Source organism: Heliangelus exortis, chromosome 4, assembly GCF_036169615.1.
Source record: "Heliangelus exortis chromosome 4, bHelExo1.hap1, whole genome shotgun sequence".
Classification (NCBI taxonomy): domain Eukaryota; kingdom Metazoa; phylum Chordata; class Aves; order Apodiformes; family Trochilidae; genus Heliangelus; species Heliangelus exortis.
This window is the reverse complement of record NC_092425.1, coordinates 26,388,438-26,411,458: the sequence shown is the minus strand read 5'-3', so window position 1 is coordinate 26,411,458 and position 23,021 is coordinate 26,388,438. Positions and strand designations below refer to the sequence as shown.

Below are 23,021 nucleotides of genomic sequence, written 5' to 3'. Positions count from 1 at the left end.
GGAGGTTGCTGAGGGGTAAGCATGCGATTCAGGTGATCCCCGGAAAGGAGTCTCTTGAGAGATTCCAGGCAGCGGGTGAGAAATTCTCCTGTATTCCCTAACCATGGCGTAAGGAGCGGGTTTGTCTCTCCTCAGCGTTGAGAACCCCGCCGCAGCTTCCTGCCGCCTCTGAAGCGAAACGAAACGAAACGAAAAGATACGATGGAGACGGCACAACCGCTGAAGGATGCAAAACACAGAGCCCACCCGCCTCTCCGAGCTGTTCTAAGCAGCATCTACAAGACCTGCCACCGCCACCCTGGAGCGGGCCGGGCCCCGCTTTTCCAGAGGGCGGGAAAAGAAAGGGGAAGAGCCACCAGGCCCCACCGCCCTCGGTGGGCGGAGCGGGGCGGGCCGGGCCGGGCCGGGCCGGTGCCGGAGGCGGGGTATGGCGGTGCTGCTGGCCGCCGCCTGGGCCCTGCTGGCCGTCGCGTTTCTTGCAGCGCTGCTGCTGGTTCGGCGGGCCCAGCCGCGGCGGCCCGGGGGCGGCCTCGGCCTCTCTGAGCTTTTCCAGGACCTGCTCCGCTACGGGAAGACGAAGGGCTGGTGCGGGCAGGCACCGGGCTGGCTGCGCCTCCTCCAGGTGCCCAAGAGGTGAGGGGAGGGGCGGCGCGGAGGCCTGCGCTGAGCTGAGGGGCGCTGCGCTGCGCTCCGCCCCGCCGAGCAGGCAGCGGGCGCCATGGGGATCTGCGCAGGGGGCTGGGAGGTGCCCGGCAGCGCGGGGTACTTGGCTCAGCTGAAGGTGTGGAAAATAAACAGCATGGACAGACAGCAGCGCATGTATTTGTACAGTTGGAGTCATGTTTTTGTGCAGGGTTTGCTCTGTTTTTACAGATGGGCAGCTGAGCAGCGCGGAGACAGCAATCGTACAGAGTTCACACATCCCACGCTGGAACAAAATCTGAATCCCATGAATCCCAGTCCCACAAACCTTCCTGAAGCTCATGTCAGGGACCTGAGAATATAGAATTCTGAGTGTAACTGTGGTGTACAGATATACTGTGGATTTATTGTCTTACATCCATTCACAGTCATCATCTTGTTCTTTCAACATTTCTTTTTAAAATGTGACTTAGGATATTAACAAGAGCATGTTAACATAAAGATAGGGACCCTGCATGAGCAGTCTCTACAGGCAAAAAAACCACTGTGCTACCCAAATACATCTCTTAATTAGATGGTTAATAGGATGAAAAAGGGAAAAGCGGGAAAAACCAAAAACCAACAACATTTAGAGTTTTATATATGTTACTGGGATTTCATAGTGTTTGATCAATGAGATTCACTACTAGAAGTAGCCTGTGACCAACACTACAGGATCTTGCAAGGCCAGCTGGACAGGACTGGGAGGCTACTTAACCCAAAGATCCAAGTTTCTTATCACCAACACATTTTATATACACAGTTTTAAAAGCAAACATAAAAGGTTTGAGGGGCAGCATGCTATTTGTGGAAAGGTTATAATGTAGTATCTTGCTTATCAGGCTTATGGTCACAGGAAATACTCAGGGACGCAATTAAGATCTCTGGTATGCTCAGCAAAAATAAGGGCTTGTGAAGGCTTTTTTCTTAATTGCAGTTTACTGCAAAGTGCCACATTCTTAAGGTAGGTTGCTGGCTGAGTTGACCTTTCTCCAAGAGAACTTTCCCACTCCCTCTTCTTAGGGAAGATGGTGTCTGAGGAATGTGGCTCTTTCAGGGCATTGGTCTCTATCTCTCAACATCTATAAATTGATTCTATTACTCGAGTATTGAAGCCATAACCCTGCTAGCTGAAAGAATAGAGAATACCTCTTTAAGTATGTTGCTCTTTAAGTTGCTCTTTAAGGTAGCAACTGAGGCATTATCTGTTTCCATTCATTTGTACCTTGTTTCCAAACAAGCTATGTATTTTCACTAGCCTGAGCATGTTTTTAACTTTGCCATTCCATCTTGTCGAATGTTGTGATTGTTGTTCTGGCAAACACTGAGCATTCCTCTCCTTGAGGGATGATACATATACTTACTGCAGTGCTGGATTGTTCTGAAGGTCAGATATGTTCCCAGCATAACCAGGATTGCTGAAAGCTCACAGGGTGTCTCAGCTAAGCTGGCAGGGCTTGTTTGTCTGCTGGTAGCGAAAAAAGCCATGCGTGTGGAGAAAGTTCTGATGAGACAGAGGTCTACTGAGTAACAGGAGGGCATGGAAAAACCTAGAAACTTGGATGTGGTGATAAGTTTTAGTCAATATACAAGTGCAATTTGTCTTCTAAGCAGAAAATGAGGGAGAGGGGCTAAATTTACTTCTGCTGTTGTCCAGAAAATTAACTTGGATGTGCTTTCAGTGGTGTGAATTTTAAAGAAATAGATGTGCACATCATGATTATTTGTAATTATTGAGGAATAACTTTGCAATGTACTGCTTACACTTTCTCCTCTTTAGTGCAGCTATTGTTAGTAAGGTAAGCTAAGTTAGAGGTTATTCCAGGAAGCATTTTACTGGATGAAGAAGGTGTTATGGTTATTCCTGCTTGGGACCTCGGGAGTCCTGAGTTCTCTTCTTACTGATGTGGGGACCAAAAGAGAATATACTCATCATCAGGCAAGCGTGTCCTGCAGCTACATTTCCAACTAAGGAACAATGAGAACATTACTGAAGAACATTTTTGTTCCCACAGGTGGTTTACTCACTTTTATGTGGTTTCTGTGCTCTGGAATGGCTTTCTGCTGATCCAGCTTTTCCGAGCTGAGTTCCTTGGAGTGTCTCTGCCATCACAGATTCAGCAAGTGCAGCATGCTCTTGGCAGAGATTCTCAAAGTGAGGACACAGGCAAGTATTCCAGCTATTATGATGCAGCCATATAAATACTAGAAAGCTGCACCTGATTTTTTATTTTTCAATTGCTACTTCATCAGCTGCTTTTAAATTAGGCTTCAAGTGACTGCTGGAATACCAAGTCCCTCTGTCATTATGCAAGGTAGAAATCATTCTATTTTATGCATATGATGGCTTATGGCAGTCGTTTTGGCAGAAAGGGCCATTAGCCCCTTCTACAAATAATCTTGCTGTGGTCAGCAGTGCTTCACCTGTACAAATGTTTTCTCTAGCGGTCACTTAATGCAAAATGAGGGTAAAATTTTACTGTGAGGAGAGAAAAATATAGCCTTTTTAAAAACACTGTTGCTCTTAAATTGCTCCTGTCTCAAAGTTACTGTTTTTTATTTGCAAGCAGATAGTGAGCACTTCTCTGTGCTGCTGGTTCTCCTGCTGCTTTGGCTGCATAGTTGTCGAAGACTCTCAGAATGCCTCTGGACCAGCGTGTTTTCCAGCGGTGTCATCCATATCGTGCAGTATTGCTTTGGACTTGGTTACTACCTTGCTCTTGGCTCAACTGTGCTGTGTCAAGTGCCTACTAATGTTGGGAATGGTAAGTGCCAGCTCAGTTATTACCAAAGATGCATTTCTGCTCCCATTTATTTCCATTGTGGCATACTGTTTTGTAGAGGGCTGTTTATGTGAGAAGTGATAACTGACATACATAAAAATACTTACTGGCATTGTTCAAAGTGACTGTCTTTGCCACCTCCTCTGGCGTGCCACTGCTCTGCCTTTTCTTTCCCTTCTTACTGTAATGTCTTCGTTAATACAACAGAAATGTGAATTATATGACTTGTTTCTGCCAACACATTCCATTGAGTCTCACAACTGAGCTGCTGCTCCCCTGCACAGATGAATCGTGAGCTGGCTGCAGCACTTTTCCTGTGACTAAGGTGGTAATTACGAAGCATGTAACTTTAGGGAAGATTTTAACTACTTCCAACCACATCAGCTCTAGTTTAATCCAGTGATATTTAAAAAAATAATCTTCAGATCTCCAATGTATAGAGAACACCTTTTTCTCTCTACACCTGTCTTCTACTTTTCACATCTTGTACATTCTTAGAGATCTTGTGTTCACTTGTACATTGGAAATCATCCTTAACACATTTAATCTTTTTGAAGGCCTAAATGGTTGACACTGAGCTTATGTGTATGCATATAGATGTATGTATGTATGTGTGTATCTCTCTGTGAACAGGACAAACAACTGTTTACCTTTAGGTTGACCTGAGCCGTGGCATCTTTAAGATGATTAAGAATTACAGTGTTGAATATTGAGGTCTTAGACTATCAGTTATGTACTACATCATGTGGTAGTTCAAAATACTGGATTAAAAACTAGATATTTTTAGCATAGAGCAGTTAAGGGAAATGAACTACCAGCTGGGCACTTAAATGATGCAGGGAAAAGCATTTTTCAAGAGATCAGAGGCTCATTGCTAGAATTTTGTAAGATGGTAATATTTAAAAAATTTACACAATGTTTTGGGATGGTGCTTGGGAAAGTATTTCCTGGCCTTATATTAATGAAATGTATTTCCTTCAGGAAAAGGTCTTTCTGTGCAGATCTGCTGGTATCACGTTGTAGGAGTAATGATATACATTTGGGCCTCCCTTCACCAACACAGATGTCTCGTGATTCTTGCTAATCTTAGAAAAAGTAAATCAGGTAAGATTTCTGCCCAACCATTTACCTAGGTAATTTTTTCCTGGTTGTTTCAATAGGGTTCTGTAGCTTCTAACACCTTAAAACTGGAGTATTTTTCAGTTCCCATAGTGTGGTGGGACTGACTTCCAGTAGATTAAATGAGTCAATTCAGAAAAAAGATTGAATGGTTGAATAGGGGGGGGGGGTGTCTGTGTCTTTATATATAGTTGTAAAGAACTTAATTTCAAGGTCTAGCTTCTAGTAGCCTAAAGACAGACCCATGCCAGAGCTTAGGGCTTGTGCCATTCTTCAGGGACCTCACTTTTGTCACTGTGAGAGCTAAAAATGGCTTTTCTTACTCTGTATTTGCACAGCCAGAGGGGACGTTTTCATTTAAGAAGTGCAAAGCTGCCAGATCAGATGGAGGTGGCTGCTGCTGATAACTGTAATTGTGGGTGGAAGAGAAAAGTTTGTTTAATGCTTGTTGTCCTCATCTTGTTTCTTTCTGCTTGCTTGCAGGAAAGGTCATAAGCCTGAACCACAGTGTACCTTTTGGAGACTGGTTTGAGACAGTTTCTTGCCCTCATTATTTTGCAGAGCTCCTCATTTATGTATCCATGGCCATCACACTTGGATTCTACAATGTGACGTGGTGGTGTGTAGTGATGTATGTTCTTTTCAACCAGGCACTGGCTGCTGTTTTGTGTCACGAGTTCTATCAGAAAAACTTCAGCTCCTACCCAAAGCATCGAAAAGCATTTATACCATATGTTTTTTAGAATATTTATTTCTTCTAAATTATCTTTAGTCCAAACAGGGAAATGTTTTAAATAAGGGAATAAAAGTATTATGATTTATATATTTTTTTATGGTTTAAAGCCAAGGTAAAATTGCACATTTTCTCTAATTCGAGCTTAAGAGCTCAGAATTTTAACAATAATCTCATCCCTGTTACTGATTTGTGTGGGGAAATACAAGGTCTGTGCATATTGTACAAGCTAAAAAAAGGTTTACTGAAGAGATGCTAAATGGCTCTCTTTTGTTTTATAGTTTTATTCTACGCACAAAACTCTTGCTATTGTGCAGCAAGCCAAAATACATATATGTGAAAGGTGTGTAGTGGAAGGATGGTGTGAGGAATCATTTGAACTACTGTATTTCATGCCTTGTCTACTATTAATATTTAAGCATGTTTTCCTAGTTTCTTTTCTTTGAATGACTTCAGAGGGAGGCAAATTGTGTATTGTCTTTATCTGCCTCCCTGTTGATAGAGAGAGCTGGTAGAGAAAGCAGCAGTGGAGGAATGACTCATGCTCAGCAGCAGAGATAAACAGACCCATTCTCTACAGTATCTTTTCTACACCAAAGTCAGCATTTATTTGTTGATTAAAACTTGTTTATCCCTAAAATGGGGAAGTCATAGAAGGTTCTCTGTCTGGAGAGACAGTGGAAGAGAACTCGCAGAAAATTATTTTGTTGGTTATGGTTCTGTCATCCTTATTGTGGTTAACTGGAATCCCTCGTGTTAGAGGGGACAGTTACCCAGGATGACTGCTGACCACGACTACATGGGCTTTTAAATAGCATGTGAGAGCAGATGTAATGAGCTGCTGAGGCACAGAATACACAGAAACCTTTACCTGACAAGTGTTGCAAAGAAGTTCTTTGCTGAGGAGATGATGGCATTCAGCAGAAGGATTTTTTTGCACTTAGCCAGTGAATAATTTGGAGTGAATGAGCAGTTCATGTGATGTAGTGCATGCCTGGTGCTGGTGTTTCAGCTGGTTTTCTACTTACATGCACATATTATTTTGTATATGAGAAGAACTTTCCTATTCTGAAGTATATGATGAATTCTCTAATTAAAACAGTTTATTACACCTTCTATTTATATTTTGTATAGTTTTTTTAATAACTGAGTTATTTGCAAAACACAATCAATTACTTTGCTTAAAACACTTTGCTTCCTTTTGGCTCTCTCTATCCTCTCTCCCTCGATGCCTCCCTAGCATCACTTCACCGTGGCACACACAAAACCCTGCCTTGGGACCGCATCTTTCCCTGCTCTTTGTCAGTGACTCTCCATGCGCCTGCCTCCAGGCGCCTCCTGTTTTACCGCTCTCTCCTTCCTAAGCACTCGGCTATCGCTTGAGCCTCAGGGAGCACATTTCTGTCCTTGTTCCTGGGAGAGCACCGGGGCGCTGGGCCCTCCTCGGGCCACACACGTACAAAACGCTACTTCATGCTTGGATTTTAGAAACCTCAATGTGTCCAGGCCATTTCTGCGCTTTTTTTTTTTTTTTTTTTTTTTTTTTTTTTTTTTTTTTTTTTTTTTTCTTTTTTTCTTTGTTTTTCGCCCCTTCTTAAGCAGCCGTTTGGCTTCCCGGCGTCCTCGCCCTGCCCAGAGGCAACTCCGAATGGAAAAGGGCCGCACTTCCACTCGCCCACTCCTCCGGGAACGCTGCGCAGCCGCCCTGCCCCTGTCCTTGCCCCTGCCACTGTCCTTGCCCCTACCCCTGCCCCTGTCCTTGCCCCTGCCACTGTCCTTGCCCCTACCCCTGCCCCGGCCCCTGCCTGCCCTTGCCCCTGCCCCTCTGCCCCTGTCGCTTCCCCTGCCCCTACCCTTCCCCTGCACCTTCCCCTTCCCCTTCCCCTTCCCCTTCCCCTTCCCCTTCCCCTGCCCCTGCCCCTGCCCCTGCCCCTGCCCCTGCCCCTGCCCCTATCCCTGCCCCTGCCCCTGCCCCTGCCCTTGCCCTTGCCCTTGCCCTTGCCCCTGCCCCTGCCCCTGCCCCTGCCCCTGCCCCTCCCCTCTGGACGCCGGGGGCTGGAGAAAGGGTTAAGAAACCATCGCCCGGGGCTCATCCCATGCGCTAAGGATCTGCCCGACTGCACCGCAGCCCCTCAGGATGCGGCGGGGCGGTGCAGGGCGGTGCAGGGCGGTGCGGGGCGGGGTGGTGGGCGGTGCGGGGCTCTCCGTCAGCGTCAGTCGCAGCCAATCATTGCGGTGCCGCCCCGCCCCGCCGGGCCGAGCCGTTGCAGGAAGCGGTTGGGGGCCGGTTGCGGGTCCGCGGGGCTGGGGCGCTGCTGGCAGCGTGATGACGCGGCGCCTTTAAGAGGGGCCTAGCGCCGGGCCCCCTGCTCCCCCCCCCTCCTTCAGCACCGCGCTCGGCAGCCATGGGCTCGCCGCCGTCCCCGCCGCCGCTCCCCCGGGCCGCCGCGCTGCTGCTGGCGGCGGCCCTGCTGCTGACGGCCCCGGCGGGGTTGCGAGCCGCTCCGGAGGAAGAGCCCGTCAGGAAGAAGGAGCCGCCGCCACCACCGCCGGCGGCGCAGGGGGTCGAACCGCGGGCTGAGGTGAGATGAGGCCGGGTCGGCTGCCTGCACAATCCCCCCTCCTGCTCCCCCAGCCGGGCCGCGGCGCCGGGAGGGGCCCGGTCGCCCCCCCTGGGGCAGCTCTCAGCCGTGGGGCGGGCCCAGTCTGCTGAGCTCCTCGTCTTTCAGAGGCCGCCGGACATGTGAATTCCCTTTTCTTAGGTGCTTTCTCTTCTGCTGAAAGAGAGGGTTTAGATCCGACATTAAAAAGTGGGCTAATTGTTGTTTGTTTTTTTTTAAATTAGATAAATATTCTTGTGTCCCCCTTGCTTACATGCTTCGAGGACACCGACCTCTCCAGATCTTCCTTAGAGAAGCAGATGAAAGTAGACTTAGTTGCGACTCATACCTCCCCGTTTTCCCTCACTATGTAGGATTTATTTCTTTGCCTTAAAACTTTTTAAATGGTGTGAGTGATGTTTTCGCTCAGGGAATTCTAAAGCCGGGTGAGAACAGAGAGGAATTAAAACATTGTTAACATACGGCTTGATGTACCATACAGAGCATGCCAGGTTTTAAATATCAGACTCAAAAATTTACGGCACTGGTAAAGGTGAAAGAACGCTGGGAAGTCATCATGTGTCGTACAGAGCACGGAAACTTTTAAATATCAAAGCCCAAACCAGTATTGCTAAAAGTGGGATTCTGGGAAGTCATTATGTTAGAAGACTGAAATCTGTCTCTGCTGGTGGATGTGCTGAAACAAGCTTGCTCAGCCATCTCTGTTCAGACATGTGAACATCGACTTCCTTGAGTTGGGTCTTACTTTCAGCTGTACAGATCTAACTTCTGTAAAAGTAAACGCTTCAGTGAGGGAGACCTGTTGTGTGCTGATCTGCTTTGACTGCTGGAAAGCTTTCAACAGAGCATGTACAAAAAGCTGATGAAAACTTGTGCTAAAATTTAATGGAGCCGAGATGCAAACGTTCTGCAAGGGAAGAAAGTGATCCCAACAATTTCTGAAAGGACTTTGTATTTCTGCTAAGCTATCCTACTCACCCAGTTTTAGTTTCAAGTGTTTAATTCTTAATATTTACATCAGAAAATTGTTTGGTCAAGGTCATAAAGCACATGGCAAGGGATTGTAAAGACAGCAATATTAGAGCTGAATTAAAGCATTTTTGCCATGTTTTGTTGTAATAGTTGTTCTTATGCTGTGGTAATAGCGTGGAGTACTGCTTTAATAATCGGTGCACGATCAGATCTTACAGTGCCTAACTAGCAGTTTGGGGTATGTGGCAGCCAGTAACTAGTTAATGATATTAATGCTGCATGAGAGGTGTGCTTAAAATGCCACACAATGCAGTATGAAATAACAGAAGAAATACAAGGCTTGGCACTTCTGTGAGCTAACTATTCAAGCCTAATTAACTAGTGTATTTTCACTGTTCCCCCTCCTTTCCATACAGAAGGGGTCCTCCCAGGTTGCTCCAGTGCACTTTGTCAATGAAGAGTCAGCTGACAAGACTAACTTGGGCTTTATTCATGCATTTGTGGCTGCTATATCAGTCATCATTGTGTCAGAACTGGGGGATAAGACCTTCTTCATTGCTGCCATCATGGCGATGCGATACAACCGCCTGACTGTACTGGCTGGTGCTATGCTTGCCCTGGGACTGATGACGTGTTTATCAGGTTAGCACTCTTCTTTTTGTTGAATTTCTTAAAATGTGCTGGGTATGTATTTATCAATAAGTCTTGATTGTAATGAATATGATGGTAGTAAGTATATGCAGTTTTGTTTTGAGGAGAGTGTGAAGGTTTTGCTGGGGACTGTGGCTCAGATGGAATATTTAGGCTTTTACCTGTAACGAGGTGCTCCTTCTCTCTAGACCTCACGATGAGTTTAGGGAAGGGGAATGGAATTTGGAGTCTTAAGAACTTCCTTTGATTTTTTGGGCCACTCGTTTCCTTTTTATTTTTAGCTCCTTTTAAGTCAGCAACCCTAAAGGAATGTGGGAGTGACATTTCTTTCCTTTTGAGGGGAATTTTTCTGTATATAGTGATGAATTATCCCTTACTTGACTTGAATCCCAGTATGCATAGCAGTTTGGATTCGTGTTGGGAGCTGTGAAAGTGTAAGGTGACATTGTGCTGTGATCCTTTGGGGTGAGTGGTAGTGACAGACAAGAACTGGAGGAAGGGGGAGTGAGGTGTCAGGTGGCTCTTGAACAACTTGTAGCTGTAGGTGCTTATGTAGCCATGATCTTAAAATGGAGCTGCCTTCAGGTGTATCAGCATAAATTTTGTTGTAGGTGTTTCAGCTCACTTTGTACCATGCCCATTTCAGAAATAATTGAAATACTTTTCTTTGGTTTATAGAGATTGGAGGCAACCAGCTAACTGGCTTCAGGCTCCTTTGCAAGTGTTTCTATGAATAGTTTTTGGATGTGTAGTTATTGCTATGTATATTGCTGCAATTACTGTTGCAGTCTTGGAGCAGTTTTACTTGAACTGTGTGTAATGGTAGCATTACATGAGTTTCTTCTGTTACTCACCTAATATAATAGCCCTTGATGCTGCTTGCTTCCTTTAATGTTATTTAGTACCACAAGTAATGCACTATTCTTTAAATCTTGCAATCTCTTTTCTCCTGCCAATTATGTATCTCCCTTTTTCTGTACTGTTTTTCTTCAAATCTTTCCTAATGTTCTTATGAAAGCTTTTCAGCTTTAGCTCCCAGATTAGAGGTTCTAAACTAATTTTTCCTTTTCAGAAAGGACTTTTTTTTTCTCCCCCCCCCATCCACCTGCCTCTCCACTGTCCTTCATCTAATTTAATGCTAATTTAAACTCACTAGCTCCAATTAGTAACTACTTGGGGTGCTTTTTCAGGCTGTGCTTGACAAAATAAGCTACCTTTCTGTTCTGATTATTTCATAATTTCTATGCTTGTATATGCAAGTAATGCTAAAAAAATTTTAATATCTTTTTGTGTAGTTTCTTGTGTTGCTTTAATTTTTTCAGTCTTTAAAAAGTGTAGTTGAACTTCTGTGTTACTTAGTTGTGCAACTAGTACTTTCATTCATCCATGTGTGTGCCATATTAATAATAGTAGAGCCTGATTAATTTTGGTCTCATAGTTCTTATTTTTGGTAGTGTCAGTGTGGATTGATTTCCAGATTATGACTGCATTTCTCAGCTGAGAAAATCTGTGCAAGAAAACAGACATGGTAGTATGCTTCTTTTTAGTATGTGGAGTAAAACAACAGAAGCATGTTCAAGTGCATGGTCCAAGCTGACCTGAATACTAGGTGTGAAGTTTTTAATTTCCTCTCATTTAAACAGGCCTTTTTTTCCCCAAAAAATGCTAACTAGCCTTTGTGGAGAAATAAGTAGTACTTCCAGATCCATATTTCTTCTTATTTGATAACTCATTTTGTCTTAGTTTAATCACCTTCAATACCTGTAAAAGTAGATGCCTCGTGAAGGCAGCTTTTTGGTCTTCAAGTAGGATCAATGCTTTCATATTAAAGGAAGATCAAAGTTGATCATATTGTGTGTTTGTGGAGAGTGTGGGAGGGAAAGGAATACAGTAACATGCAGGTATTTGCAGTTGGCAAAAGACAGACATGGATTCACACAGCTGGATGGTTTGTGGGTATGTCTAGTAGATTTAACGTGCAAAAAATCTTATTCTAACTGATAGAGGAAATAATTGGAAAGAGATGCTATCCAACATGTAGTCATATATAAAAATCAAATTAATTGCTATGCAGTATGACTAATGTGACATGATTACAGATTATAATTTCATGGCATGCTTGGAGAAAAGCAGGCCTTGCATAGTCCTTGATAGGAAAGATAACATTGCTTGGACTGGTTCCTGGGAATAGCAACACATCAAGTTTGGCTGATGTGCCCCCTCTGTGTTAGTAGGATCAGTCTCTGGTATAAGCAGTAATGGTTGGAGTTTTCGGAGTGTCATTATCTTTGAAAAAAAAATTATAAAAATAACAGGATAATATTTATTTAACAATGGATATCTGAATCAGAGACCTTGCTAACAAGCATTTCTTAGCTGTGGGAAAAACAATTATGATCTTTGTATTGATTTTTCTAAATTATTTGTTTCCTTTTCAGTGCTGTTTGGCTATGCCACCACAGTTATTCCTCGCATTTACACCTACTACGTGTCAACAGCACTGTTTGCAATTTTTGGTATCCGAATGCTTCGAGAAGGCTTGAAAATGAGTCCAGATGAAGGTCAGGAAGAGCTGGAGGAAGTTCAAGCAGAAATTAAAAAAAAAGACGAGGAAGTAAGTAATAAACTTCTGTGAATTATGGCTGATGAAATAGTTACATCCGTAAAGCTGCAGAATAGCACTGTTTGGGGAGTTAAGCCATATTGTCTGTGACTGATAATCTGACACAGAAAATGTGTGGTAAATGGGACAGAAGTAGCCCCAGGGACTGTTTCTGAGTTCTGTGGCAAGCATCAGCAGTTTACTCTTGCTTCTACTTTTCTTTTTATGGTCAGGCAGAATAATGCTGAAGTTTGTAATGTTACCACAAAGGCCTCTTTTATAACAAAACTTCCTAAATATGCTGGTCCACTTCTAAGAATGGAAAAAATATTCTAAAATGTGGAATATTAATCTTATAGATTTTAAATTTTTTTTTCATTTGTTTTATCAAATCTTCATTTGAGAGCCACCACTTGGGAAGAAGGGGATACCTGCTTTAAAAACAGTGGTTAGAAGCCAGGTGTCATTCCTACTGAAAATGCTGGCAAGTGCAATCAGTACTAGATGGACAGCAATTGGAAGCTAGAGATGATTACAAGTATATGTATTAGTGTCTATATACACACACATAAGTATGTGCATGTATGTAGCTAGTTTTTAAAATGGTGTCTAATATAAATAATCCAATGATAATGGAGCAGTCAGTGTCTGCTAGCATCCCAGATATTAAATGACTAGCTTTACAGTTTTAAGTATTTAATTTTGTTTGTTTAGATGACATTTCTAATCTTATGGCTGTTTGTTTTGTTCTTTTGTTTGTTTGATTTGTCTGTTTGTTTTTATTTGTCCTTCACAGCTTCAGAGAACTAAACTGTTAAATGGGCCAGGAGATGTGGAATCGGGGCCAGGCACCACCATACCTCAGAAGAAGTGGCTACATTTTATTTCTCCAATCTTTGTTCAAGCTTTTACTTTAACATTTCTAGCTGAATGGGGTGATCGGTCCCAATTAACAACCATAGTTTTGGCTGCCAGAGAGGTGAGTGTTGCAGAATGCCCACTGTTCTTTGCCTTTTTTGGGTTGCTTGCAGAAAGGTGTGAGAGGCAAAATACTCATGCAGGAGGTATTGGATCCACAGCTGCTGCCTTCTGGGCCCTGGTGTTACAACTGTGCCCAAACCTGAAAATAAAGGCACTGAAACTGTCTGTGGTATTAAAACTATTGTTATGTGATTGGAAGTGCACAGGCATTTCTGGAACAAGAGCTGAATACAATTGGGTTTTGTTGCAGTGTTAGGAGATGTTACAGAAAAGATGTTTTTGATCTGTGTGGTCATAGAGTTTTAACATAATAGCTTTAAAAAGAGATCTTCATCCCAGCAAACATAAAGCAGTTAAAAAAGACACCTCTTTTAAAAAGTGAATGTGTACAGCGTAAAGAACTAAATTAAACTCTGAACTGCTGTGCAGTAAAACTGTAAAAGAAATTATATTCGGTAAGATGGTTGGAATGTATTTAACTGTATGTATTTCAATGAAAATTAAGGCTTATAGTCAATATTTTAATAAACATAAGTAGCTTGCCTGTGCTCTTTCATTCATTGATAATTTACATCTTTCCTTAGGACTTGCAGTTCTTTCTGTCCATTTTCAGACCTTCCCTGGGGGTAAATCAGAGCTGCATAATGAAGGAGGCTTTAATCTGTAGGAACCTCTTCCCCCTGTTCCAGTGTTGGGAAGGTGCTTAGAGCTAATGAGGCAGCATGATGTTGTTCAGGCAGCTAAGTGCCATTGTGGAAAACCAGGAATCACTGCTTCCTCTGTCCAAGCTTATATAGTCAGGGTGCAAATCTTTTTAGAGGTCAACTTCTGCTTTGCACCTTGAGTGTCCCATTGGGGAGTGTCCGTCAGACTCTTTGGGCTGTGAAGTGCTGAGCATTGCAGCTAAAGACTGTGGGGTGTTTTACCTTTAGCATGTGAAGCTTCAGTATAAGCTCTACAAAAGAAATACTACAAAAATTGAGTTTAATACTTCTTGATCTTGGCTTCCCAAATCAGTGGGTTGTGGTTGGCTCTTCTTTTCTTTTACATCTGGAATTTTTTTATACTCAGTTGTTCCATAATACATTCAGATAAATCCTTGTCTCTGAAGTACTAAGATACATAGCAGGAGCATTACAGAAATGCTTGTGAGGAAGGAAGTTGTCTGTATATGGGGATTTGAGCAGTGTGGCAAGTCAAATGTGACCATACATTCTTCAGTGAAAATAAAGCAAAATACTGTGTGACTGCTCATAAAATGAGTCCATCCTGTCACAACAAATAAACAGAGCTCCCTTTGATACCCACGACTTTGGACTTTTTATGCAATAGGGTATGGAATGGAAGAATAAGATTCACTTTCAAAATCCTTTTGTAGTTTCTAGGCTATGTAAAGATGGGTAATGGATAAGAAAGGAGGCAGACTTGGGGCACCATCCCTTGGAGTGGGAGTGGTAAAGGAAGTTACACCTGAACTGGTTTCCTGTAGATGAGGATGATAAGGATAAGACAAATATTGGACTGAGCATGCATAAAGACTGAGTTCAGCTGGGGGACACAGTGATGGAGAGTACTGAACACCCCTGACCACCCAGAGGCTCAAGTACCAGTGTGCTAAGGACATTTGCAAATGTTAATGAGTTCCATGAATTGGAATTAATTTGTTAATTATCTCCTGGGAAACTAATGAATATACATATGTAACCTGTGTATTTACTTTTGTGCTTGTACAGCTGGTTATGCAGGGCAGATAGGAATGCACTGTTAGGCTGCAGCTCTCTCCAGTGCATCCAGCACCATAATAAAGAATGCCTGCCTTCTAAAACTTAAAAACAAGAGGGGGTTTTCCCCCTGCAACTGAGGTTTTTTTTTATACCAGTTTGGAGGAGAAAAGGTTGGTAATTTGGCTGCCTTGATGTGTATACCTTTAGGAATGAGCTCTCTTAATTAACCTAGCCCTAAACAGTCATTAGGAACTTGGTTTTACACCTTGGTAGTTTACTGTGTATAAAAATTGCTCATCTGTTTAAGGAAACAGAAAAGGAAATTCTATAGTGCCCAGCTGGACTGGCTTTGCCTCAGCTGCTGCATCTGAGCACTTCTGGAGATCCTGTGCAGGAGGAAGCTGTCCTGGCTTGTTACCTTCTGGGGGCACCTCTAGGGAATGGCTTGAGGGATGAGATCCACCTGTTGCTGGTGGGGGCTGTAAAGCAGGTTTCCAGGAACTTTGGGTCCTGATCCTGTGGGCTGATTGGATTATTGTGCAGAGCAGAGGGTGTAGTGCAACCTTGTGAAACTGGACAGAAGTCAGAATGTTTCAGCTTTCATTTGCAGTTGATGGATTTATTTTGCTTTTTATAATTAGGTTGGTGCTCTTTCAGCTGATGCATATTGTGTTTTTCAACAGCTGCCACCCTTTCTCTGGAGGTTGTTCAGTAGTTTAAGTACAGCAGAGCAATTTCTGTGACTGTATTTAATGACTTGAAGGTACTTCTAGGTTGAAACATGCCATATGCTCCTGTGTTAGTCAGATGCAGATTTAAGTCTCTCTCAGTAGCTGACATGCAGTGTTAATGGACTTCAAGGCAGAGCAGACACCAGAGAGTATCCTCCATGCTTGACAGTGTGCAACCAGGGAATCAAGGCACTTCTCTTTCATGGCAAGAGGCTGTCCTGGGTCTAGAGGGTTTTCAAATGTGCTGATGTTTCCCTTCTGTTTTTTTTTCCTTAGGACCCCTATGGTGTGGCAGTAGGAGGGACAGTGGGACATTGTCTATGCACTGGCTTAGCAGTTATTGGAGGGAGAATGATAGCACAAAAAATTTCTGTTAGGACTGGTAAGTGAAGACTCACTCCAACCAAAAAATGCCTTAATGGGGGTAATGCTTGTGGTATAAGTGAAGACATACTTGGAAACAGTGTTTCTCAGAAAAAAACAAAGTACCCTTTTTTTTGAGTCTGTCTGCCATTCCACCCCGCCCATGGTCAGCTCTCCTCACAGGGGGTGGCTGGGGCTGCTCCCGGGGCTGCATGTCTCTCCTGCCAGGTGGAGTCTGAGCAAGTGCCACCACCTTGTGTGAGGTGCTTCTAAGTGGTCTGGCCTGAATGGAACTTAACAGTTTGCTGACTGTTTTGAGGAATCAGAATGGGTATTGTAGTTCCAGGTTTAGAAATGGACACAGGTGAAGCATTTTTTCTTCACTATTAGCTAACTTGCAGGGAACCAGAGGAAGAAAATACAGTGGTTGTAATTATTGGTATGTATTGTTTGACAGTGGATAATAGAAATTGTTGCAATTCTGAGTAAAGAGTTCAGGTTAACAAGAGAACAGCATACTAAGAAGTTACACCAGCCCTATAAAAGCTGCTTTGTGTGTGGCATAAATGGTATCTGTAACGGGAAGGACCAGTAATGGTTGTTTGTTTTTTCCTTAGGCTAGACTGCAGCTTGCTTTAACCACTAATCTTGTGATGTAGTGAGATTTCTTGCTGCCAGGAAGGATTCTGTGCAGCTGCTTCCTAAAAATGTTCATTCAGAATACTTGTGCTGCAGTTGCAGAAGTTGTAAAAAAGCAACTTCAAATGCAAAAAGTGAAATGTGCATTCTGTCATGTTTGCTTGCCTGGGAAATTGGTGACAAAATGCTAATCTAATGATTTAATATGCTCCTCATAAACTCAACGTGAATCTTTGGCCCCAGGAACAGCCTTACTTGGTTAGAGCAAAATCCATTTAGTGCATTGGCTGGAAGAGCAGGAGAATGGTCCAAATACAGTGGTGCTTTCCCAGAGTACTGTCCCAGCCTCTGGCAAAGATTGTGGCCATTGCAAGCTGTTAATATTTTTGATACTGTCTTTCAATGCAGTTACCTAAACTGTGCAAAAATGCTAATTATAATGTCATTCTTAACTGATGACTTGCTCTGGCACAACAGTATTCTATCTTATTTTCCCCTCATACATCCAAATATTTAGCAGCAGGTGTCAACCTCAGTTTTATACCAGCTAAAGTAATAAATAAAATAAAGGTTCCTTCTAAGGACCAGCGTGTATTCCTGTAGATGCAGTTAGACAGTGGGATGTCATATGAGCATCCTGACTCTGAGCTAGCAACCATGTCCATCCACTGTTTGTTTGGTTATTTGGGAACCAGACATATTTTAAAATGCAACGTCTGTAATGTGTCATGGAAGATACTTAACTTTCAGTACCTAATTGCTTTTTTGGTTTGTGTTTTCTTTTCAGTGACAATCATAGGAGGCATTGTCTTCTTAGCATTTGCATTTTCTGCACTATTTATAAGTCCAGACTCTGGTTTTTAAAATTCTTCATCACTGCAGAAGAACAAGGAATGAAAGCATCAAGCAACTATCCTTGTGCATTTTTGTATATAATGTACAGAATTACAGCTAAACAAGCACTGAAGATGAGACACTGAACTTTTTATAGCAAATGATTCATGGGACTGACACATTCATGGACAGCTTCTGCAGTGGAGATCTGCTTGTTGCCTGGTTTCTTTATTCTGTGCTGCCTGCTCCCTTGGTGGGAGTTGTGTGGTTTTCTTGCCTGCTGGACCTGGCTCAGCTGAGTTTTGAGGATCTACTCTCCTAAATATTGAGGTTTTTTCTCTTCTCTTACACATGGCCACATTTCCTGTTTCTTCAAGAGCTGATTCTTCAGGTGTCACAAAGCAGCCCATGTGTTGTTCCCTGTTGCTCAGGAGGTTTGAAGTAGCAGACTTCTGGCTTCAGCCTCCAAGGACTTCATTTCCAGGGTGTGCCCAAGGCTGGATAACCTAAGCTACAAGAAACCTGGGAGCAGTTCCTATACCATTGAGTGGCTGAGCCACTGACAGAGAATTTTATAAACTTAGAGGGAAGACTTCTTAATCAGGGATTTTTATCAGGAAATTTATGTGTGGTGATTAACAGCCTACCATGTTCAATATGCAATATGTCTGGAGCTAGTATATTTGACTTTTTTAAGTTTTAAAACAATAAAGTATAAGGAAAGTAATAAAATGGTCCAACTTAACAATGTTCCATTCCCAGGAGTGAACAATAACGGAATTCTTAGATTTAGATGTGTTCCTCTTTTTCTTTTTAGGAATAGAAATGTAATCTGGAAGAGTATTAATAAAACATAGTGTCTCCGTTTGATTTTTTTTTTTTCAGTACTGTATTTGGTGACTTCTGTAATTCTTGCCACAAAGGTTTACCTCGTGATCATGTTCTTAAGGTGTGGAAGTTCTACTGAGTGTATTTTGGATGCTGTTACAAATGCCAGTTATAAAAACTTTGAAAATGATGACCACTGAAGATGAGTGGGCTGCAGAAGTACATACTTTTCTCTGCTCTTCAGTGATGATTAAATTTCTGAGCTAATGGCTTAAATATCCCACTAAGATCTACTCAGTAGCAATCCCATAAAAAGATAAAAGATGCATTTTCTGTTGTAAATCTGCCTTTTTGAAGCTAAAGTGATATGGAGCAGTACCAGTTTGACCATTCCATTTATAGCTCCCAAACAGAGCAGTCCCCAGTCTTTATCTTAGGTCTCCCTGCCCAGAAAAACCCTTATTGCCACATTTCTCAGGCTCTTAAGATGGTTTCAGTTGTGCTGCCTGCCATACACAGTGCTATGAAAATTATTTCAGTCTCTTGGTCTAGGTATTCGTGTCCTGGCCTGAAGGAAGGATGCTGCTGGCAGTAGTGCCACTAATTACAAGGTGAGGCACTGCCTTGGTTTGCTGCTGTGGGTTTTTTGCTTTGTTTTTTTGGTTGGTTGGTTGGTTGGTTTTTTGCCCATTTTTAAGTTTTGAACCAAACATTGTAGCCAAAACCTGCAGCCTCTTCTTCCCTGGAGCCTGGAAACACAGTGTCTGTGTATTTCAACTCCTGTTTGGAAGGGGGATTGTAGCAGAGGTCATGTCCAAACAAGGCAGAACAGGGAACCTAAAACAGGGAAATGCCTGAATTTTCAACTATTTACTGGACAACTACTTGTTTGTTCATAAATATGGACCTGTTGGGGTATGTACAGTAGGTTCATACTGCTGTGTCCTGGGTAAAGTACCTGTGGTGCCGTGGTCCATCCGTCTGAAAATTCCTGCTCAAAATAAAAAACAGCAAAAAAAACCCCAACAAAACAAAGCCAACAAACCATCTGGCCATATTCTAATGTAGAAGCTTTTCAAATTCTGTGTGTGCTGCTTCAAGCATCAATTAGGATCAACAGAAACATGAAGCTATCCAGTGTGGTGTTTGTGCAGGTAAGTGTGAGGCTGCAAAACGAATCTCTGCAGCTTCCACATTTATGTTTTACTATTACAGACTTAACACGTGGTGCTGAGCACTACTTGCAGCACTCTATTTGGCTGCTCCCTATTTGTTCTCTAGGCAGACAGGAGTTAATTCAAGCAGTGGGGTATTTTGTGTTTGGTGGGGTTTTTGTGGTTTTTAAAGCACAAATGTAGACTTACACTTGGAAATGTATTATAAAAGCTGATAGCTCATGCAATTTTAGTAAGAGCCTTGAAAAGTGCTTTAGTCGTTGCCACTAGTTACAGTGATTTAATGCCAAGTGCCTGTTGGAATGTTTCACAATGTAAGGAACTCGCTGGGATGAACCCCAAGCCTGCTGAAGATAATGCATTTTTAGCAGTGCTGTGTCTGCAGCACACATGGTGTCCTCCCACGGCCCCCAAAGCACTTGCCCCCACAGCCATCTCTCTTGCCCATTGGCTGGTTCAGGGGCTTTAGCAGCTTGCATCATGCTCCTTTCTTGTATTTCTAGCACATTGCCATCAGGAGGTGTGTGACACTGTTCTGTCTCAAAGTGCCTGGATAACTGAGATACAGAGGTGTGTGTGTATATATACAAATAGATAAAAATGCCTTACTCTTTTGGGTGAGTTTGCATCAAAAATATCCAGACTTTCTTGCAGACTTTCATTTGCCCCTGGTTCCCCTAAAGCAGGGGGTCTTCACTGGAAAGGTAGGTATGGCATTGGTAAGATGAAGGTAAGTGATTACCGGAGGTTAAAATCGTTCTGGCAGAGTCTGCAAGCTGGGGCACCAGGGCTGAAACACCCAGAGCAGGAGATGGAGAAGGCAGCAGGTGAGAAGGTGGGGACAGAGCTGTAGTGGCTTTTGATGCCCACCAAATGCAGAGTGATGCCGGTGATGTGGATGCACAAGAGCAGCCATTCATTCCCTGCTCCTCCATTCCCCACCCTCTGTCTCTGCTACTTCCTATGAAGAGATGAAGTAGTGGCCATGGGGCACACCTGTCTTGGTTGAATGAGCCATGTGCTGTAGTGGGCTCACCTGCTGCCTCTTATCTGCCTTCAAGATCCACATTTTTAACAGGAGGGATGGGCAGATGGGTATGGGTTTTGTCCTTGTAGCACTGGCTCCTTCTCTTCTGGGGCACTGCCCTGGCAAGGTATAAACCAATGCACAGGGGCATTAATCCTGTGGCTTAAGGCACCAGGGCTGAGCAGAATCTGCACGGTCAGATCAGGGTGGGGAGGAAGGTGCAACGTTTATAGACCATTGTCCAAGCACTGACATTGGAGCCAAGCACTTGAGGAGGGTGGAGGGGAAAAGTGGCATAAGAAATCACCTGAAGTTACTAAGACAACATACACGTCAGACTCCTTTCAATTGCCTTAAAGTGGTCAATAATTGGCTGTGTAATTGTCTGGGCTGATTCTTTTTAAACAAGAATACAAAGCAGCAAATTAAAAAACGTGGGATAGTCAAAAGCAGCAGGTTTGGGTCTGGCTTAGTTGCTCCTGCAGAAAAACACTACTGCAGGTCTTGTTCGTCCCCACAGCGGCAATGTTGGAGCTGCTGGGGTAGCCCAGCCCAGCATTTACAGGGCTGTGAATAGAACTCCAATTGGATGGAAGGGCAGGCTTGATGCTGTGCTGGTAGCATTGTCATCAGTAGCCACTTACTAGCTCGTGGTACTTTAGGGGAAAGAGCTGGGTACTCTATTAGCCAGCCACTGCCTGGCTTTTGAGGAAAAGCATATAGAAAAAGTTTAAATAATACTGCTCTCTCCCTTTTGTAGGTGTGGGGCTTGTTTTGCACTTTAGAATATGAAAGAAACATGCAAGAATATGAAAGAAACATACATTAATTTTCAAAGTCCAGTGAAATTTCTTGTTCTTTTGCAGCTGGAAAATATGGAATAGAGTGTGTGAGTGGTGAAGTGTTGAAGAGAAGGGGCTGTGCATCCTTGGGGCTGCAACATAGGAAAGAGGCAGCTGCCCAACCCCGGATTCCTGCCTGTCCTGCAGCTGTCCCTGCTGGGTGAGCTGGGCTGCATCATCAGATGCAACCGATTGCTGCAGCTGCCAGAGGAACTGCTAAAGCAGCAATGTGTCTCTGACTGCACGGGCAGAGGTTTGAAAGTCCATACTACCTAAAACTAAAGATTTCCAGGAAACAGAGTGGAGACAGCGATGGTCTGTTCTATCTACTGGGGTGAAAAAAATACCTCACATCAATGGAGATGTTTAAAATCAAAGAGCCTGTGCTTGCTACTTTGAAAGGTGCCTATTCCTATCCTGTAGGTAAGGCCCCTCTCATTACATCCTGCGTGCAACAAGTGACAACGAAGGCAAAGTTGCAATCTTCTGTCCTGCAGAGACTTCAAGGGGAACTCTGTGAATGGCAGTACAGGTCCAGTTCACAAGCAGCCGGCACCTCTCAGGGCAATGCTGCAGGGTATGTACAGGGTATGCTACAGGGTGTGCTGGGCTGGTGTTTGGACTTGGAAGAGTTGGATACAAGCCTGGAAACTTCAGCACCTTCACAAGGTGCTCTGTGCACTGAGTGGTAGGAGAGAGAGTGCTGCTTCCTGCCCTACAGGCTTCCCTTCACCTTGGCTGCACCTCCAGCTCCGGGCAGGCACTGCAGCCCCTGGAATGCTGCCACTCCACTCACCTGAGTGGTTTTACAACCCACCTCTAGAAAGGGTTTGGTGACTGAGCCTACCGATGTTAGTCCCAAGTCTTCTATATTAAAAACTAATTAAAAAGCTCAGATCTCATGTGAAAGGGATCATGAAGTTTCATCCTAACATAATCTGAGTTGACCTTAATTTCTAGAGACATGGGAATAACACTAATGGCACTTGCCCTACTGACGTGGCATTTTTCCAATCATGACCTCACACAGCCCCAGCCGTCAGCACCCTTGGCAAGCTACAGGCATTTGCTAGTGCTGATACAGGTTAAATTTAACCCTTAACATTTCCCTCAAGGCTGTATTTATCTGTACCGGCATGTACTACAGATGTGAATTTATTCTGTGTGATTTAAATTTACTTCTCAAGTGCAAATACAGGCACCAAAGCGGTATGAGGGCGACAGAGACTGTAGCTACAAAGGAGAACAGGAGGACTGTGGTAATTTTTGTTCTTGTTACATGTTACCCTTGAACATCTGAAATCTTTTGGAATTTATGTCACCAATGCCGGAGACTCAGAAGTGCAACTAACCTTTGGATTGCTAATCTTTACAAGTACTTAACAGCTACACTCTCCTTTGTTGTTTTGTTTTTTTAAAGTCTGAATGGCAGCAAAATGCCATTGCACGGTGCTGGTTCAGGTGTTGCAGCAGTTACAATCACAGCTCTTTTCTCAGTTTGGTATAGTATTTTCTTCAGTCTTTGCTCCTTATTTGTAAATTTATTCACTGAAAGGTTATTAAACATTAGAATAGGCTGCCCAGGGTGGTGGCTGAATCACCAGCCCTAGAGGTGTTTAGAAGACATGTAGATGTGGTGCTTAGGGACTTGGTTTAGCACTGGTCTCTGTACTTAGGCTAAAGGTTGGGCTTCATGAACTTAAAGGCCTTTTCCA

The 23,021-nt window shown here is 43.4% G+C and overlaps 2 protein-coding genes and 1 long non-coding RNA gene across 4 annotated transcripts; 2 read left to right on the top strand and 1 right to left on the bottom strand.

The window, feature by feature from the left end:
- The first annotated feature begins 386 nt into the window (after window positions 1–386).
- SRD5A3 (steroid 5 alpha-reductase 3) lies at window positions 387–5,409 on the top strand. The gene is made up of 5 exons (XM_071743516.1): window positions 387–633; window positions 2,697–2,852; window positions 3,256–3,446; window positions 4,446–4,568; window positions 5,067–5,409. The coding sequence occupies exons 1-5, from the start codon at window positions 428–430 to the stop codon at window positions 5,324–5,326; spliced, it is 936 nt and encodes a 311-aa protein (XP_071599617.1). The 5' UTR covers window positions 387–427; the 3' UTR covers window positions 5,327–5,409.
- LOC139796010 (uncharacterized) lies at window positions 819–6,264 on the bottom strand. Of its 2 annotated transcripts, none has more exons than XR_011725789.1 (4): window positions 6,188–6,264; window positions 2,710–2,815; window positions 2,046–2,149; window positions 819–994 (listed from the first exon to the last, which is right to left on the bottom strand). It is a non-coding gene; the product is annotated as an uncharacterized lncRNA (long non-coding RNA). The 2 variants fall into 2 exon arrangements; XR_011725788.1 differs by having other exon boundaries at window positions 2,046–2,146.
- A 1,309-nt stretch (window positions 6,265–7,573) lies between these two features.
- TMEM165 (transmembrane protein 165) lies at window positions 7,574–18,302 on the top strand. Its single transcript, XM_071743515.1, has 6 exons — window positions 7,574–7,898; window positions 9,326–9,551; window positions 11,999–12,174; window positions 12,959–13,141; window positions 15,875–15,980; window positions 17,388–18,302. Exons 1-6 carry the CDS (start codon window positions 7,722–7,724, stop codon window positions 17,462–17,464), a joined length of 945 nt encoding a protein of 314 aa, XP_071599616.1. The 5' UTR covers window positions 7,574–7,721; the 3' UTR covers window positions 17,465–18,302.
- Window positions 18,303–23,021: the final 4,719 nt, after the last annotated feature.